This window comes from Clarias gariepinus, chromosome 19, assembly GCF_024256425.1.
Source record: "Clarias gariepinus isolate MV-2021 ecotype Netherlands chromosome 19, CGAR_prim_01v2, whole genome shotgun sequence".
In the NCBI taxonomy this organism is placed as follows: Eukaryota; Metazoa; Chordata; class Actinopteri; order Siluriformes; family Clariidae; genus Clarias; species Clarias gariepinus.
In genome coordinates this window covers 22,286,792-22,307,542 of record NC_071118.1, presented here as the reverse complement: position 1 = coordinate 22,307,542, position 20,751 = coordinate 22,286,792, and the positions used below count along the sequence as shown (strand labels likewise).

Sequence of the window (20,751 nt, the reverse complement as noted above, 5' to 3'; positions counted from 1 at the left end):
GCACGTACGTTTAATAATGCCCAGAGGAGGGCGCGCGCTCAGTGTCTGTATTTGTAAACTCCTGAAAGGGCAAATTATTGGGTTGCATAAAACAAAGAATGTTTTTTAAAGAATGAATTTTCTAAGGAGACAGGAACTGGGTTAGCCTTCAACATATTATCAAACCCTGGAGGGTTAGTGCAGAACCATCAGCTTTGATCAAGTAATGTGGTCTAAAATAAATAAATAAATGGAGATGGCTTAAGTTGCATGGTAAAAAAGAAAAAGAGCTATGTTTAATGCTGAAAGTAAGAGCGTATACCACCACACTCCACCCCACTTGTTAATCTGGACTACTTAACAATTAACAATTAGCCAAAAAAAGGTTTCAATTTCCATGGGTGAATAAAGATTGGAGGTCATATGGCCTGATGAGTTCAGATCGACTCTATTGCAGAGCGTTTGAAGTGATACACCCATCATGCATCGTGTCTACTGCACAACCTTCTGAAGGCAGTGTTTTGATCTGGGGTTGCTACATTTGATGAGGTCTAGTCTCAGCAACATTGTGTGGCAATAAAATGAAGTCAGCTGATGACCTGAATGTACTGAAAGACTACGTTATCACATCTGTGAAGTTTTTCTTCCCTGATGGCACAGGCATATTCCAAGACTCAATGTGTCTCAAATGTGTCCCAAGATTTAAAAACTGTCAATGTGCTCCTGCGTGCATGAGGATTTATTTTCACATATGCGCTGGCCACCATATTGTTAAAGGTGATTGATTAAAATTGCATTTATTTATTTATTTATTTTGGGCCAGGCAGTGTATAAGGATGCTTCTGGAAATCTTTTCTTTGGGAAGGACAAGCAGGGTACAATATTAACCACAGTTTCAAAAAATCCTCCTCCTAATACTACTACTAATTATAATAATAACAACAACAATAAGAAAAAAAAGAAGAAGAAGAATACACAAGTGCACTGCAAAACCCCCCAAATCCTGCCTCCTTATTTTCATCTCCTACTGCGCTTTTATCTTTGCCAGCAATATTTTCTTTGTTGAGATTGACATCCACTTCCTCCTTCTTCATAGCTTTTTCCTACACCATTAGACACACTCTTACCTCCAAGCTCACTATACCAACACCTTCTCACCTTTGTCTGTTTGACATTCACAGGTCACACTGAGATAAAATCTAATCTGTGATTATTGATCCTCTCCCATTTCTGTTGCCACTGCTAAAATTGTCTTCATTTAAAAAAAATCTTCTTTGGCCTGCATATAATGACCTTGTCTTTCTTACTAAACTGTCTTCCATCCCCTCACTAATGGGTCGATGACCTCCTCATGACCTTCCATGGTGCATGATTGCCATCAGTGTATCTCTATCAAACTGTCTAGTTCCTTCCGCGCTTCAAGTCTGCATGAGTCATACCTCTTGTTAATTACGTATATATGGGTCACATATTGCCATCTTGGTATTTCAACAGTATCATGCATAATATGTTATTACCATTATATAGTAAATAAGTCATGAATTTAAAATGACTAAATGTTAGAAATCAATATAAATATTTATTGTCAATAATGTCAACTGCTAATCCTCCCCCAAGCATGGGGCATCGTGATTCCTGTCCCGATGGGCCTCACACGGGTATTTTTAAAAACAGGGATTTGCCATGTATTTCATCCTTACACAAACTCCGTTTTGGATCTTTTGCAAAGCTCCTTCCTGAGTAAAGATATTCAGAAGTTGGCTATGGACAGAAAAAAAACAACATTTTGGCTTGTAAGTGTGTGCACCACACACCATGTCTCCTGTGTGTGACATACTCGCTGATCATTTTTTTCTAGCTTCTAAGTTTTCAACATAGCTTTAAGGTTAGGATTATATCGCCACCTGATGGTTTGGTTTGGCATACTCTTCACAGTGTGTTTTTGCATTTTTAATGTGGAATATAAGAAACATAGACTAGACATAAAGGTCAGAGTCACAGCCAGGACAAATTGAAAAAAGGGCAATATATTTCAAAGCTGAAGATGCAATAATTTACAAATGATACTCTCTCTCTCTCTCTCGAACATGAGCACTCACAGTGTGAAACTGTGCTACAAAACCTAACAAATCTGACAGTAGAAGAGAGTAAATTCTGATTGCCTTCTTTCAGAGTTTCATTTTTAGCAGAGCGATGAGATGTGAAGAGAGCACGAGAGACCAGGTTTCAGCAAGGAAAAATACACTTTTTGTGAGCTAGTTTTTACACACACAAACGCACACACACACACACACACACACACAAACACATACACACACAGTGTAGATGATATTAACGCAATTAACATATCCTACTTTTAGAAAAGAGCTGAATTTGATGCGTCATGACAATAAATCCCTAAGAAATCACAAGCCTGGTCCCCATGATTGTATAATGTACTGTATATATATATGTACTGTATAATGTACTGTATATGCATGCATACTGTAGGTATGTTGGTATGCACCCCTCACAAATGATATCAGGGCAATGTCACTGGACATGACGCTATCAGAGATCTAAACATTCTGTTACCTGGCTGTTGAATGCTATATCAAGGTTCTTCCCTTCATTTTAAACAACTTCTTGGATCCTTCCAGAGATGTCTTCTTAATCATAATGCTATTAATCAATTAAATGAATTTAGGGACAAGAGGATGTTCCCCAAACGGTATAGGCTGTGGCCTAGCTGAGTACCTATATACTGTAAGTAGTTGCCAGTATATATGGAACACGTTATACTTAATAATATTAATAATAACAGTAGAGTAGGAACAAAATTCTAATTTTAGTATTTATATGTTGTACATTTTGAGGAAATTATGCAACACCAATAGACAATCAGCATGCATCTACTAAAACACATCACGTGTTGAGTGCACTTCTGTAAAGTGGGTTGATTCAGAGTATAATCACTTTCTTGTTGCATTTGTACTAGAGTCTATTAAGGGAAAAAATAACCAAAAACTTAAAATTTGTGCCAAAATCTAAACAAATTGGCTATATGGAGATAATTTTAAACCAAACCAGTATACTTGGCTCTAAATGAAAAGGTGATTTTATTATTTGATATATAATCAATATAATTTGTCTATAATCAATGCATGATTATGCATATTTATTATTTGCTCAGGATTTCTTATCTAATTAATGCTTTGGCCTTCAATTATCCAGAATAATTCAGGATAATTAATAATAAAATCCACAAAATGTACATACATTATTATTTGGCATCTATGGATTCCAGCATCAGAATTTCTTCAATTGAAAGGGTTACCAAGCATTGAAATTTGGAAAAAACCTGAATGGTCTACACAAATCTCAGCCATGATCTCAACTCAACTGAACACCTTTGTGATGATGTAGAACAGGGATGCCCAGTGTTATTTAGAAAGGGTCAGTAAGGGTTGAAGCTTTCATTACAACCAAGCAGAAGCCACATCAGTTTAATTACTCATTCTTGGCTTTCAGCAAACTATCAGGGGTGGCATATACTTGGCAGGAATGAAATTCTGCACATACACTGGCCCCTTCTGGATAAGATTGAATAACCCTGATGTAGGACGTCGACTGCACTGCAGGTCTTCTCACTCAACATCCCTGTCTGACCTCACTAATGCTCTGGTGGCTGAATGATTTCAAATCCCTATAGCCAAATTCTAGTATAAACCCTCCTGGAAGCTTGGGGATAATTATAACAGTAAAGCTGCGCAATGCACATATGCCGGGTGTTATGTAGTAAAATGCCTTGTTTTTACAATGTTTGTTATCTTTTTAAACCAGCGTTATATTTTAAAAAAATGTATTGTAAATAAGTATGTTACTCACTCTCACTCATTGTCTATACCGCTTTATCCTGCATTCAGGGTAGCGGAGGGCCTGGAGCCTATCCCAGGAGGCTTAGGGCATGAGCCAAACCATCACAGCCTAATTAGCCTAATCTGCAGGTCTATGGACTGTGGGAGGGAACCGGAATACCCGGAGGAAACCCACCAAGCACGGGAAGAACATGCAAACTCCATGCACGCAGAGACGGGAATCGAACTTGGACCCTGAGGGTGCAATGTGACAGTGCTAATCACTACACCACCGTGCTGCCCAAATATGTTAATATTAATCATTATTATATGGACTATGACAAGATTTCAAAACTAGACATAAAACTAATTTTATTATAAACTAACCAATGTAAAAATATACATGTTGTATAGGCGGCACAGTAGCAGCATTGTCACCCTGCACCCCCAGGGTCCAGGTTTGATTTCCATCTCGGGATCTGGTGCGGGGAGTTTGAATGTTTTGCCTGTGCTTGGTGGGTTCTCTCCGGGTACTCTGGTTTCCTCTCAGTCCAGACTACTCTCATTAGTCCTTAGGTTAGGCTAATTTTTAGATTAGTTGGCATCCCCGAAATTGCCCGTGGTGTGTCAATGAGCGTGTGAGTGTGTGTATGTGTGTGCCCTGTGAAGGTAACTTAAGGACAGACAGTGCAGTACATCAAATCTTTTGCAACCTGTTGATGCGCGGTTTCGGAATTGGTGCTGTCGGCACTAGGACCCGGTCTACTGAGCGCGAAAAGAAGTAGAAAAAAAAAAAAAGCCGGGCGAAGCGCTCGCGCTGGAGCGTCATGCCAACGAATTTAAAGCTCTGAAGGTTTCAGCCGCGTGACGACAAAAGCAAAGGAGCACGCGCTGCCTGGCTGTCTTGTTTATTTCACTAGAAGTGGAAACCAAGTCGTGCTTTTCCAGCTCCGTTTTTGCGTGAAAAGAAATATAAAATATAAAATGCCTTATCTCCCGGGCTATAGCGGCTAAAGCCAAATACTCAGCTGCCCACCAGGACTTCAGGCTTATTCTAACCGACAATGTAAGTAAAATAATGGCACACACGTCAACACACACAGGAACGCGCTAACGGTTAATGCCTGCATCAGTGAATTGTGTTATGAGAATGTTCGGTAAGGTTAACGCGCTGAGAGCCTGCACGAGCCTCGGCATCACAGCACACAGCGATACGATGCGGTTTTATTTCTATTCACGCGCGCCGGGTTTATTTTTTAAGTTTGAATTCTAACGGTTCCATCAGATTCTACGCTCACGCGACGCCTGTGTGAGTCATAGCGCTGAATCGGTTCGTTTTTCCGAGCGACTTTTTCCGAGTGAATCGATTCACTCTGACATGAACGAATCAAAAGTTTTAGGCACAAAAAATGTTTATTTATTTAGTACAAGTATGATACTTTGACTAAAATAACAAATATAACATTACAATTACAAACATTTCCAAACTTTGGGGGGGGGGGGGGGGGGTATAATAAATACACAAAAAAGGTTATTAGAGTTACATGAAAGTTTAGTATTTGTGTAATTAATATGATTTTTATAAAATCTAAAGGCATCAGTTAATGCATTCAGTTAATGGGAGTCTGTTTTTTTTGTGTGTGTGTTTTGTTTTATTCTTTTTCCTACCCCAGATATTGCTATCTGAATTTTGTTGTATTGAGATTAAACTTTTGCCGCTGTGGATTCTGTATGCAACATAAGATAAGATAGGATAAAACTTATTTAAAAAATATTTTATTCTTGTGTTATTCTTGAGACTGCCCCAAGAGCAAAGAGAGTAATAAAATGTACGAAGCAATGAAATGAAGTAATAAATAGAGAAAAAAATAAAATATCCACAATGTAAACATAAGATAAACAAAGGTTGATGCAACAGACCAGTATTGTTAAGAATTGCAGAACCAAATTGTGATGTAAATTTGTACATAGCAACAGTAACTGGCAATGTTGCATGTGATATTGCTTAATTATTTATTTAATTGGTACCTTTTTTAAACTGTTTGTTCACAATGTATCACAATGACAAATATCACCATCCTATGCCCAAAAAAGAATCCAATCTTATATTAATCATATATCATTATTTTAACATTAATTCAGATCAAATCAAATACGCACAAAATATTTTATTATTACATGATGCAACTGTGTTATTGTGTTCTGTGTTGTGTGTGGTGTGTTCATAGTATGTTTTATAGAGCATGTGCATGTGATGATAGACCAATTTCAAACCCAAACCAGTCGCTATCTCCCCAGGAGGTTTACAATCTAGGAACAGTCATTGTGCATGAGGATGTCACACCATATGAGGGCAGAAACCCTGATATTATACTAAATTAAACAATGTTTAGATTTGTGTAAATTATAGTTTAATATTAAATATTACAAAAAAAAGACATGAAGACTGTATCGCTATACTGTATATATATATATATATATAATTAATGAGACTGATCACTGTGCTCAAATTGTTGTAATGAACAGCAGGAGCATGAAATGACTGAAGTTGCTCATCATACACTTTTATCTGGTCTCTTGTCGTGTTCAGTAAAATCTGTGAGGGTAAATTTAGAGAGTGATTCATCATTATTTGGCTTAGTGATGTTATCTGTGGCAGGCATGACTTTCTGGAAAGATTATCGATGCTTTGATTCAGGATCACGTGACTGCAATTAAAACAGATTTGAAGCATATAGTGTTAGTAATATGTTTAGCTACACGTTATGTCATCATGCAGATGTTAGTTCTTGGCATACAGAGTCGAAAGGGTACCTTTGAAGAGTCTGAAATCTCATATTTGCACTTGTGTGTGTGTGTTTGTGTGTGTGTGTATACAATTAATTCTTTATAATTAATGCTAAGCTATAAGATATGATTTAATAATGGCACTTTGAAACATTGGAAATCTTGCTGAGCTGGTATTAAGATAAGATAAACCTTTATTAGTCCCTCAAGTGGGAAATTTGTTATATCCGAAATTACTGTTTGGACAGAGTCACCGGTTTATACAATAAAACAGTATGATCACAATAAGGATCACAATAACTTATCTCATCATACCCTTTTCGAAGAGTATCAACAATGTCAAACAAGAAACACGCCAGTGTTCATTCTGAGTGCTGACTCGTACAGCTTGATTCTTTTAATCGATTCTGATCCGAACGAATCGATTCAGTAAACCGATTCTTAACTCACTTCAGCAGTGAGTCATAACGGCCCCCTCCCTCTTTCCCACGCGCCACAGAGCGCAGTCCGGGAGCTCAGGGTTTAAGTTGAACACCATTAGTCTGGTGTTATTAAAACAGGCAATGATGTGTAGTGTGGAGAGAAGTTGTAAGTGTTTTGGTAAAAAAAAATCCGCCACTTTTATTCATGCTTTACTTCTTGTTGAAATATATGAGGGTCAGTCGAAAATGATCCACACTCCGATTATATTATAACTTCTGATCGCTTCACTGACTTACTGTATCAGTGCTTCCTGTTCAAGGCTCCTGTCTGGCCCAGGCACTGCTGCGCAGGTGTGAATGTGTTACATCAGTTCATTTGTGACTGCGGCGCAGGCGAAAATGGATGCCCCACTTGTGATTAGTTTTTTGTGGTCCGAGGGTTTGACAACTTACGGAAGAGAATAAACAGGTGTTCGGATATCTGCAAACAAAATCTGAACCGCTACTCTAAAAAATGTAAAGTTTATTTAAGACAGTCATTACTGGTGACGAAACATGGATTCACCGCTAAGAGCCTGAGAAAAAAGTATGGAACGGAAACATCCTCAATCGCCAACCAAGAAAATGCTCAAAAGTCAACCATTAGTCTGAAAATGAACATTATCAGGAAAAAGGTTCAGCGATCAACAGTGCTCGTTATAGTGAGATGCTTATTAAAGAGCTAAAGCCTAAACTATGGACTAAACTCAGAGTACTGCTTTCCAAGTGCGTTGTGATCTCACATGACATGCACGTTCACACACTTCTGCCCACACTGTCGACACTCTGCTAAAACTTTGTTTGAGATGTTAAGGCGTCCTCCCTATAGCCCTGATCTCGCTCCATCGGACTTTCACCTGTTTGGTCCCCTGAAAGCAGCCTTACAAGGATGAAGATTAATTTTTGATGAAGAAGTAAAAACAACGATGCTCGCAGCTCAGCTTAAAACATTTTATAATGAGGGCATACAGAAACTTTGTTGACTGATGGAAAAAGTGTATTTAAAGGCAAAGAGATTATGATGTATGATGTTTTTTTTCTAAAAAGTTAATTAAAATACATTCTACAGCCAGAGTGTGGATAATTTCCGACTCACCTTGTATATTGCTTCGTTATGGTTGTTGATGTTGTTTATTTATTTGCTCAACTTCATAACGTGCTGTATCCAGACCTAATTCAGAATCACTGCGTGCAATAGATGGGATATTCCTTTCCGTGTTTTTTGCCTATTTTTTGTAGGTACTAGACGCTCTTAGTTCTTGGGCCACACACCAAAATGAACGTAATTAAAATAAAGTGTAATCAAATTATACAGTACATCATGTAAAAGTTCCTCATATTTAGAGGAAGGGTTATGCAGCTGCTCGAGTCGAGTTCCTGATCTCCCCAGTCTCATTATGCAAATCACCCGCATGAGGGTCACGTCTCTGAGGTTGCTAGGTTTTTCATGAGTGGAGGTGTCTGAGGTGGGGTTTTGCAGGCGTGCGTGTCTAATTCATCGCCTTTGATGTCAGATGTAAAGTATAAAAGCAAACGGCAATGTAAAAAGGGAAAAGGACTAATGCAGTATGAATGAGAAGTCTGCAAGCATTGAAATAAATAAAGCTGAATGAGAGTTTTGTAAAGTTATTTTTGTGCTGCATGATTAGTCCTAGTTGTAATTATCACAACCACTACAGATTTGGTTCAATTGAAATCTGGTTCTGTTTGATCCAACACAACTTATTGTTTTACCTTGTTAAATGCTCCTTTTCTTTTTTATAATCTGAACATGATTGTGTTTGTGGTGACTTTTAATAAGACGTTTAATTCATTAGGACGTTGTTAAAAACGGCAGAAATAGTGATTCATGTGCTTACACGTTAGCTACGTTTCTTCAAACATGTGAAACTGTAAAATGGAAAAACATTCATTAAAATAAGTTCGGGTCTTTTCCAGTAAACAGCCAGTTTGTGTTACAAATGATATTCTGTAATGATTTCGCTTCCTGCAGCAGTATTTTGTCGTGAAGTTCTTTGAAAAAGTTGTGTTAGACACATTTCCATCATGTTGTACTCACCCTGCCTTATACAGACCATTGATCTCCATTACACTAATTAATCTCCCCCTGGTTCTTAGAACAGTGTATATTTCCTCTGCGTCAGTAAACCTCCACAGGAAACAACAATTCATAAGATGATGATAAATTGTCACTTGAAATTATATGACTGCCCAATCAATCTGCAGTAGCTTACCATGAAATAAATACAGATTTATTTATTTATTTATTTTTTTTACCATTGAAGAGGTTGATCTTCTTATAATCCAGCTTCTGAAAGAAGAATGAAAAAAACATATTATGAATTGTTCATGACGAATCATAGACTTGTATGAGTTAGTATCATAGAATTTTATGATGAGCTTGTTTAAAGCAGGATGTGTGCAGCTCTGGCATCCTCTCACATGTTACAAGTACAAAGAAGCCCCAAAGTTTGCCCCAAAGAATATATTATATATTCGACCCAGAAAATCATTAAACTAAGCATAGACTATTTAAGGACTATCTAAGGACAAAAGATTATCTCCGAATCTTCACTAAGGATGTCTTCATGAACAGGGCCCATGAACAGTTCTTCCCCCGCGCCCCCTACTGGCTAGCATTCACATTATTCCGTTCTCAGGTACAATAACATTCTTTGATATTAAACCCACCTTTTCCAGCACACTTGGGCTTGGTTCCCGAGACTGGTACGATTGTGTTCTTACTGATCAAATTGAACCAGACTTTGGGGTCAAGTGTTCTCGGGAATGATCTTGTGGCCATAATATGGGAACACCCTTAAAGAAATTGCTGGGGATTTGTATTGCATTTGCACGCTTGCCTGTGGATTGAGGCATTTGTACAGACTTGTGTTAAATTAAACCTGTGTTCCTGCTTGTATATGTTCATTGTATGGAGTTTAGATAGTGTTTTTTCCTATTAGAGTAACTGTTACAATGTAATGTTTCCTGCATTTTTCTATGTATTGATAAAACATTTATTCGGGTAAATAGATGAAAAACTTTTTGGTGATTTATGTCAAAATGTTTTAAGGTTTGCTTATATTGTGTAAACATTCAATAAAACCACTCCCTCATTCCACTTTCTCATTCCTTATATGGTAATACTTCCAATAGCGTGCGCCCGGATAAATATTCATGCAAATGGCTCGCTGGAATTCTTTTTTCTAAACGGGAAGTGCTATTTTGCTGTAGTCTGTCTGTCTCCATATAACTTTTGTTGTTTTGATCAAAAGGCTTAAATATGCTCTTTTGTTGATTAATTAATAGAGAAATTCAGACACATCATGTGTGTATGTGTGTGTTCGTGTCTGTGCATGTGTGTGTTCCTCTCTCGGACGGAGCCGGTCGGTAAGCATACTGAGGCAGTGCGGACACATCAAGCAATAATTCTTCCTTTAATTTAAAATGAATTACTTTTCATTAAGCTCTACAGAAATATTTGTGTAATTTTGAATAATTGTATTGTTATTCTTGTAAACATTACATTATTCGGCTTACATGCGGTTAAATTTGCTATGATGACAAATTATTTACTCTTGTGGATTTTTTGCTTATTGCTCTCCTTCATGGCCAATTTGAAAGTTGCAGGAAGTATAAATTCCTGCTATGTACCATTTTATTGCATTTGTGATCTTGGCGATCAGATTGAGCGAATATTAGCACCATTACTGGTGTTTTGAGCAGCTGTGAGAAAATTGACGACCGTCACTAATGGAGGAAAAGGCTGCAACTAAACTAACTATTCAGTCACCTCCGGGGCATGATTAAATCTGGTCACCGTTATGACATGGTCTGGGACGTGTAACATGCAGTCTATCCACACACTCACCATAGAAACTGAAGACATGGTTACCAAAGAACAGACAAAGATTAAACAAAGTAATGCTTACATATTATGCTTCTTTTTTGGCTCAAATGGTTCAAATAGCTCTACATTACTGATCAGAAGGTTGGGGGTTCAAACTGCCAAGAGTGCTGTATCCTGGCAGACCCTGCGCTCTGACATCAGGAACGGTTGGAAACGTTCCACGCTTGAGATTTATAGCCACCTTTTAAAATGACCCTCATTCAAAAAGCAGTGTGATGTGAAATGTTTGAAGATAACTGTTTAAAACATTTCCACTGTCAATAAAAGATAACCACTGATTCTTCATTCCCTCACAACATCGAGGTAAAAAGAGAGATTGGAGCCAACGACAGAGCGTGCACCACATCATAACACAAGTCGGCTGTAGGCAAATACAATGGCAACTCTTAGGTGGAGCTGAGCCCTGAGCGAGAGGAGGTTCTTTAGAAAATTGACCGACCACCTATTTTTGTCACAAATAAAATAATTTAAACGTCATGAGCAAAAGACAGTTTTTGCATGTACACACACAAACACACACACTATATAGAAATGAAAATGCTCGAAAGATTCTATTAGATTTTTCTGATAGATCCGTTTTAAACCCCATAAAACTGTGGAAGAGATCAGGAAACAATAAAAATATTACAAGCTATTGAAGCTTGAAGAAGGAAAGCTGGGAGAAGCAAAGTTGAGATACTTAGTAGGCAAAACAAGGACAAGATGGAATGTTGGTGAAATAAATTCTGCACAGTCTAAACAAGAAGATATCATACAGCAAAACAAAAAGTGCAATCTTTCTTGATGTGAGCTAAGAACAGAAAACTCTCTTGACTGTATGATTTTCATCCCAATTTTGCTGTTGCAGAAAAAAGCAAAGATTGTCCTTTTTTTTTTTGACGGCAACATGAGATCACTCAAATAATCTGTTACTGCATGATGTGGCTGTTTTAGTGCCGTTGCAATCAAAGAACAACCGACAACAAAGTTCTGCCAGTATTTCAAATTTTCAATTTAATTCGTGCAGATGTTTATATGAGCTGGTTTTCTGCGTGAGCCCGGATTGTGCTAATTGTTGAATATAGTATTTTCTTTCTTTGTAGGTTTTGTTGTTGGAGGATATAATCCTACATGAAGAACACAGTCTGCTGTAGAATTCGGGCAAGATTGTGTGAGGGTCATTTAGTCCAGTATGACATGTAATAGTCACACCATATAACACCTGATGTACAGGCAGATTGTATTGTGTATTAGCTATTGTTTGAGAACGCTTTACTCATAGCTTGTTAAGTCGAAATTTTTGGCTTTTATCAGCCAGTTTACTAAATATTGTGTCTAAAAGAGAAGCAGAAGTCTTGAATTTGCAACAGAATTAAATGGTTTTGTATTTCGATATCTCCTGACTTATATCAACGGCACGGCTTCAGAATGCGGACAGTCCCACACACGTATCTGTCGAATGATATGAAGTCACGCCCCCCTTTTTTTTCCTTTTCTTTTTTTTTTTTAGAATACAGCTACAAATTTTTCGAGCACCGAACAGACGCAGAGATTGGCATTGAATTAAATCCCAAGCATATATACAGAAATGCAAGCGGATAACATGGAGCTATTCATAGAAGCCTCATGGTAAGGAAGATCCTGGTGTTGTTCGAGGAACTAAGATAAACAGAGAATTATCCCAGTACAGTATGTTCATCATTCCTAGTTTGGCTTTTTTATTGTACTTGGTCTTATACTTTTAGTTTGATTTGTCTTGCTGAGATGTAGTTTTTAAATGGAAAATGAATATACAGTATTGACTTTGGCATAATTGCACACACACATGTTTCTCACGAATGCATGAATAGAATTTACAAAAACAAACAGACAAAAAAAACTCTTAGTAAACTTTTAGTGTAGCAAGGATAATGGAGAGAAATAGAAAGTGGTAAAGTGCTAGATGTGATAAAGTGACAATAATACCACATTGCTTTATTGCTTAATGGCAAGGTTGTGTGTGCCGAACAGTTTTCATTTGAGATGGTCTCTTATGGTTTTTACTTGGTAAAGCTGAAATGACAAGAGCTTGGACGGTCGGTCCTGTTGTTTTCTACTAGGTGAGTCCGAGGTTCACAGATTAAAGTTAATATTTGCATAGAAATTATTAATTTAATAATAATAATTATTATTCAAAAAAAATTTTTTTGCCCTATTTAGAATGTTTTTTTTTTTAACTAGATTATAGACTAAGCTACTCCAGGTATATAAAAAAACCAAGAAAAATCAATTGTCTGTATTTCTTAAAAAAAAAAAAAAGGACAAAAAGTGGTTAATTTCAAGCACATTTCAAGATTTGGACCAGCAAGAAAGTGGTCCAATAAAAAATATACTTTTATCAGTTGTGAGTGGTCACAGGTTATGATTCAGGTCCAGTTTCTATTGATATTGATCATCTAACTCAACCCATCAGATTTTGTTTGATGCAGAGCACTACACCTCTGCATCACATGCGCCTCTGTAAACTATAGTTATTTATAATCCGTCACTTGCTTTGCTGCACAGGTATATATTTATGTGCTACTTATGCGGGAATATCCTCCATATACTTCAAATCAGTCCAGATTACTTTACATTGAAAGTTGTCTTCATATTTACTAATTTATGCATGCATGGTAGTGAGAAGAATCTATTTCTTTTTGTGGTGGAATCCAATCCTCCACCATCAAAAACCCATAACTGCAGATCATCAAGTAAAACATATTGAGAAAGAGACGGTATGTTATGTCACCTAGTTTTTCTGTCGACATTGTTTTCCCGCTTAGCAAGCATTTCCTGTGGTGTTGTGCTGCTAGCAATGAACATTTCATATTAGAGGTTTAATAAAATCAGCTGCAGGACCCCTTCTTGATATTTATCTACAGCATGGTTTTTGTCTGCTTTGTTAATTGTGATATACGTAGAGATTACTGTAATTTGCCTAACAAAGAAGAATATACTAAGTATATTAATTTACTAAGCTTACATCAAATAGGGGCAGGGGTAGCTCAGTGGTTAAGGCATTGGACTACGGTTCGTAAGATCCCAGGTTCAAACCCCACAACCACCAAGTTGCCACTGTTGGGCCCTTGAGCAAGGCCCTTAACCCTCAACTGCTCAGATGTGTAATTCAATAAAAATGTAAGTTGCTCTGGATAAGAGCGTCTGCCAAATATGTAAATGTTAATAACATAGGTATATACATTTTAGATGTTACTATTGGACCATTTTAAGTATCATAATTTAAGTATGCTAATGCTAATTTAGTAAATGCGTAAAATATTAAATCAATATCTGACACACGCACACACAAAACCACTATAATAATAAAATGCTGAATTTCAGATGTAATGATAACCCTGATTATGATTTTTCCCCCTCTTAGTTTTACCTACTAGTTGAGGTCTTCCTACACATACTGTATAATGGCTAATGCAGTCAGTAGGGATTGGATTAAGGGTTTTATGATACCTTTAGGAATTTGAAAGGGAGTCCCTCAATGGCAATTATTTAGCCAGAGTAAGAGAGCCCTTCTACTAATCCTCAATGCTTAGTACAGTATGACACAATCAAGAGGATGTAAATAGGCCGTACTAACATTTTGTGATTTCCTGATATAGTAGGAATTGTTGTGGAATTTTGATCTCAACACACATTAGGTGTAACAAATTAATAGCAAATATAATACAGTGGAACCTTGGATTACGAGCATAATTTGCTCTGGAAGCGGGCTACACATCTACACGTCTTACACAGTTAGCCTTCTTCTACTCTTTTCACACACGCGTGCATGCAACGAAAATGCTGTTTTATTGCACACAGACACAAAGAGCAGGCTGAGCCGTGAGCAGAGAGAGAAAATGGATTTTTAACTTCGGTAATGAGACATGCCTTTGTTTTACACGTGCTCTGTACACACGCATACAGACATAAATTAAAATATCTTTACACACACATGGTCATAGTGTTATAGTAAACAGTACACGCGTGCACAGATGTTGATTATACCAGTGAGAGACGCGCACTAAGATCCAGCAAGGGAGACGATTACCTACAATTCCGGTGCACAAGAGAGAGAAAAAACGTTGGCTCAGTTGTGATCACGTGACGCGCGGCGTCAAAACCAGAAGCGCATGCGTGATACATTATACTCGGTACTCATAAACCAAGACTTGTTCGTTTTCCAAGTCAAAAAAAAAACACTCACAAACACTCACAAACCGCGTTACTCGCAAGCCGCGGCAGTTATTTGTTATTACTGTTTCTTGCATTAAATGGTTCAGATGATTGTGGGCAATTTTAAGTCTGAAAGAGTATATCAGTTGAGTCCTTGATGTTGTCAGAAACAAACACTGTATCATGGCCTTGTAAAGGCCTTGACATCGAGACATGATAAAATTTGCATTTGCTTTTCTTTCCGCCTAGAAAACACTGATGGCATGTTTTCTGTACTATAGCTTGTAATTTCTTAAACTGGATTTGCAACCACACATAATGCGTGCAGTGTATGAGGTAAGAATAACACAAGCCAATTATCATTATTACTGCTATCTTAATATAGATACCAGCTAGCTAGATAATATTTGCACTAAAGCACAATTTAACCAGGATAAACATTACTGAGTTGAAAACAAAAAGTTCAACTATATTGTTATTTATAACAGATATTGAATATTAAAAGGAAGAATATTACTTCCAATTGCACAGATTGACAAATTCCAGACCACCTAATGTCTCTTTCATTTAATCATGCAATGCAAATAGTGTATTATAGCAGCATGATTTCCTTTTTTTAACTAGAATAAAAAAAATAAAAAAAAAATATATATATATATATATATATATATATATATATATAATTTTTTTCTATTTTATTATTATTATTTTTTTAATTCTGGTTAAAAAAAAGGAAATCATGCTGCTTTATTAGGGATGCACCGAAATGAAATTCTTGGCCGAAGCCGAATAATAATGAAATGCTTGGCCGAAGGCCGAATACCGAATGCAGTGTTTCGCATTTCTTTCCATTTATTTTGCCAATTTATATTAATTATTTATTAAATAGTAAAAATTAGCTTTTTACTATTTTGTGTTGCTTTTTTAGAAAAATAAATCAAATAACAAAATACAATTTCAAAATATTTATTTAACACTGAACATTTTTTTTACATTCCAGCAGATATTATACAAACAAAGCACAATATAACTTAAAATAAATAAATTAGTAAAATAAAAAAATATTTTTATTTGGCCATCTTTGAAGCCCCCCTTCTTGAATAGCCTATGTTAGGCCTATAACTGACTGCTAAAAGAAGGTAACTCTGTACGTCTACAACAACAAATGTGCATTAAATAGTGCAAAAAATGTGGATTCGCTGCTGCTGTTGCTGTACCCGCTGCCGTGTCTTTCTCGTACTCTGCATGATGTTCGGGGTGTCTTGATTTTAAGTGATAAATTAAACTTAAAGTGCTGTACGTTTTTGCAGATGCACCCCCTCTGGACAATTTAGCAGAACAGTGTCTGCAAACGGCCGTTTTTGCCTCTTTCTCTGACACTTTAAAGTGCTTCCACACTGCTGACATGTTTGCTGCATAAAGCGCGCGCCTCTCACTCTACGCGGGTTACTATTTGATCACGTCATTAAAAACGTCATTGTTCGGGAAAATTTATTCGGCCTTTTTACTTATTTTACTTAGTGCTTTTTTTGCCTATTTTCGGCCAAATAATTTTGGTTGCCGAACATTCGGTGCATCCCTATGCTTTATATTACTGTATGAGGGGTAAAAGTGTTATACAACGAGTAATATATTTGTGCACTTTATCTGTAGTGGTACAGAACGTACAATAGATATGCAGTATGAAAGACTTAACAATTGGTGGAAGGATGCCACAAAGGGGAACACAGGGTTATTAAAGTAAAAAAGAAACTGAGACAGAGCGATATTGAGGAAGAAAAAGTCTGCAAGATAAACAGTCTGTTAATGAAAAATTGCACCATCTTAGATAGAAAGAGAGATCTTGCCTCACTGAGCTGCAATACTGTCTGGGTAATTATCACAACTTCACCTGCTGTGACCCTCCACAGGGGACAAGTGGGCTCCATCTGCTGAGGAAGAGATTTAAAATTAAGACTATACATTTAAAATATTATATTATAATTCCTAAATTCTTAGTTGAATTGTTGATCAGCGCGAATGAAATATTATTTAAATTTGATGTTGCAATGATACAGTATGTTCACTATATAGACAAAAGTACTTGGCCAAACCTGTTTATTATTGAATTCAGGTGTTGTAATTGGGTGCTTTATGCCTATTGAAGGACAATCTTAATGCTTCTTAATTCCAACATGACTGTGCTCCAGTGCACAAAGCAAAGACTATAAAGACATGGTTTAATGAGTTTGGTGTGGAAGAACTTGTCTGGCCCACACAGAGCCCTGACCTCAACCCCATGCATTCTCATATAAACAATCCAAAAACCTTGTAGACAGAAAATTGTTTTAGCTGCAAAGGGGGGACCAACTCCATATTGAGGTCCATGTATTTAGATACAATGACACTGAAAGTGTGGCCAAATACTTTGTCCATATAGTGTGAGTTTATATAAAGCCTTCAAATATTGGACTGATGTTAAAATATTTGGGATTAGTCGAGTATTAAGGTCCTGCACAAAACCCTGCATTCCATTTTTGTAGGTGCTTTAGAGATACAGAGAACAGAAGCACATCCATGTTTTAAGGAACGGAGGTTCTTTAACTCGGTTTTTAATCATCTAGCATTTTCCTGCTCCTGCTATCAGTTTTTAATAAATATTACGACAAAGATAATAAAGCCTTTTCTTCAGGTCCACAAAATAAAATCTTAATCTTCTTCGACTGAGGTGTTTCATTCACTGAGCTGATTCGTTTGGAATGTGTGTAGACAGATGCGGGACCTTAATTGCTAGCTCTAAATAATTAATAAGGCTGAAGATCCTCAGAAACGCCAGGGAGCCTCAGCAAGTTATGGATTTTAACATTGCATTTAGATCAGGAACAGTCTTGAAAAAATAAGACACTTCAGCTGACACACCTCTAAAATCAGGCTTATGCTCATTAGATAATTCAGAACAACATAACTGAAATCCGGTGATATTTGGACAATGAATTTTTGACAAAGTTTTTTTTTTTAAAGGGATGTTAAAGTTAGGGGACTGTGAGGACCATTCAAAAAGCTTCAGCTTGATTTTCTTGATGAAGAGGATTTTGCTGTCCTATTACAGCGCCCAGTATTCTTTCAGCATCTTCTTGTCATTACTTCTTGTCATGTCCTCTGTGGCTATGGCTGCTATACAACCCCAAAGCACAACAGATCCACTCCCATTACTTTGGCCACAATCATCAAAGGATCATCAATTCACAGCAGTTACTTCTAAAATGCATCTGGGTGATCAAGATGTTGTTTTGCATGCATAGGATGCCCACTGTGATCATATCACAGGTAACGTTTCCTTCTGATGCAGACGGTGTGCAAGCGATTTGCGCCACCACTCCTGTGCCACCTTTCATCAGCTCTTTTATGTCATTTGGAGATTCTGTTTGGCCTTTTTAGTTAGCATGCTAAGCTCTATGTGAGGGTTTTCTTAGTTCCTCTTAGCTGCCATTTCTTAATGACATTTTGGACAGTGGAAACGGAGCTGGAAGAGCTTTGATATCTTTTTATAGCCTTCCTCTGCTTTGAGGGTGTTAATTAAGTTATATCAGATAGGAGGGATATCTTCCACACTCTTGCTGTGACCTCATACCTACAACCACATCACAGCCATGCTGATATTCAGCACAAATGCACAACCACGATTGTGATATTGCTTTTATACAACAGTTCTTCAAACACCATTTGTTATTAACAGATTATAATCGGTTCATTTCTTTAACCAGGTTTTTTGCTCAGTCCTTACCGGTACTATGAAGCCAAAAGGTGAGAAGTTCTGTAAGTCCCGTAAATTTCTTTTATTCCGTTTAGCTTGTAGCCCCAGCTAATTAACTCTACTGGGTTTGAATCCGAATTAGTGTAAAATGGAAAGCTAGGGCACATTATAGGGTGTACAAACCCTTGTTCTACATCCAAAGTTGTGCCCTTGGTTGTGTTGAGGGCACTGTTACTAGAACGTTTGTGACATTTAGTAATAAATATAATTAATTAATTATAATAATTAATTAGGGTTACTTTGTGTTCTGCATTTCATTTAATTTTTTTTGTTCAGATTAAACCTGAAAACGCTTTGCACAGTGAACAGTTAATAGTCAGTTAATAGTTAAGTCTCAAAATGGATTTTATACAGTTGCACTCGTAGTTATACAGTTAAAGTCATGGAAGAGGTTTATTAATAGACGATTATACTATTTGGTATTACTTAAATGAGGATGGGTTTCCTTTTAATTCTGGTTCCTTTTAAGGTTTCTTCCTTATGTAATTTCAGGGAGTTTGTTTCCTTGTCATTGTCATAAGGACAACATGTCCAGCAAGAAAAAAAACCTCCAAAACATTACAACTCACTCACTCATCGTCTATACTGCTTTATCCTGTATTCAGGGTCACGAAGGGCATGGAGCCGATCCCAGGAGACTTTGGGCACACGGGTGGGGTACACCCTGGACAGGGTGCTCATACATCACAGGGCACACTTGCACACACACACACACACACACACACACACACACAGTACAGAAGTTTGGGGAAAAATACATGGGTAGAATGATTACAGAGAAATAACTCCTGATATTACGGATGCACTGATTTATTGTCTGTACATGAGTAAAAGCCGATATTCACCTCGATAACTACCGTTGGCCTATCAACAAATTATATGCATTCAGTGACAACATCCTACCCTCCTGCAGCTTTGGGAAAGATTCAATAGCTGGTATTATATTACCACCCAAAACAGCCCCCTTTACCACAGTGTTCTAATGGTGTAGGGAGTGAGGAGAAGCAGGGAGCCTGTATTTAGCAATAGCCCCAGGATATCTGATCTAGGTTACAATAAAAAAGGGGTGCCACCTTGTGGCATTATTTGGCATTACTGTACTGTATATCCACATCAATAAGCTTTTTCTTGTTACAACATAAAAATGAGAATGTACTCTGCATGAAACAGAGCTGTAACCAGATAAAACACATCAATATCTGCCATTGGACAAATTATCATTTTGATCATTTTTGGTTACGGAATTGGTGTCAAGAAAGAATTTTGTAAACGTTGCGATTTAAGTTACTGCTTCGTCAGCATATACTAAAGTCCTGTACCAGAAAATAGTGTATATATCCTGAATTACGAACGTACAAGACAGATAAATGACTAATGGGTTTTTAAAGAGGAAATGATAGAGCTTAGAGTTGTTTTAGGGGTTTGTGGAAAATACATTCGACTTCACACGCACACACATTGTTACTATCTTCCTAAGAATGCAGACCTGTTGGAAGTTGCAGTTGCTTGTGGTTATTGAGTAATATCTTTGTAATTTCTGGGTAAATTTTGTACATTTCCTTTTTTTTTTTCTAAAAAAACAACTTCTCATCTCCCCCAAATGTGAGGGAGTGTGTGCGGGGAGTTTAGTATTTATTGGTACATTTTGTTGATTACAATAAGAAGTCTTTCACAAAACCTTAAATTAAAATTAAACAGCCTACTGATTCGTCTCAGCATAGTGAAGTAAAGGTCTGATATTGTACTTTATCTGTAACACAGGTCTCGGGCCTACCCCAAAGTGTGTGTTAATGCTCCTCAGACACGCTATTT

At 37.1% G+C, this 20,751-nt stretch overlaps 1 protein-coding gene across 2 annotated transcripts in view; it reads left to right on the top strand.

Annotated features, from left to right (window-relative positions):
• Window positions 1-4,610: 4,610 nt before the first annotated feature.
• The window catches only part of rab27b (RAB27B, member RAS oncogene family), a 47,198-nt gene continuing 31,057 nt past the window's right edge, over window positions 4,611-20,751 (top strand). Inside the window, exon 1 of one of the 2 annotated variants that reach the window (XM_053478252.1) lies at window positions 4,611-4,881. In XM_053478252.1, coding sequence (XP_053334227.1) covers window positions 4,880-4,881 — 2 coding nt within the window. In that variant the 5' untranslated portion in view covers window positions 4,611-4,879. Of the gene's footprint in view, window positions 4,882-12,520; window positions 12,582-20,751 lie in introns of those variants that run through there. The other variant, XM_053478251.1, reaches the window with a different exon arrangement.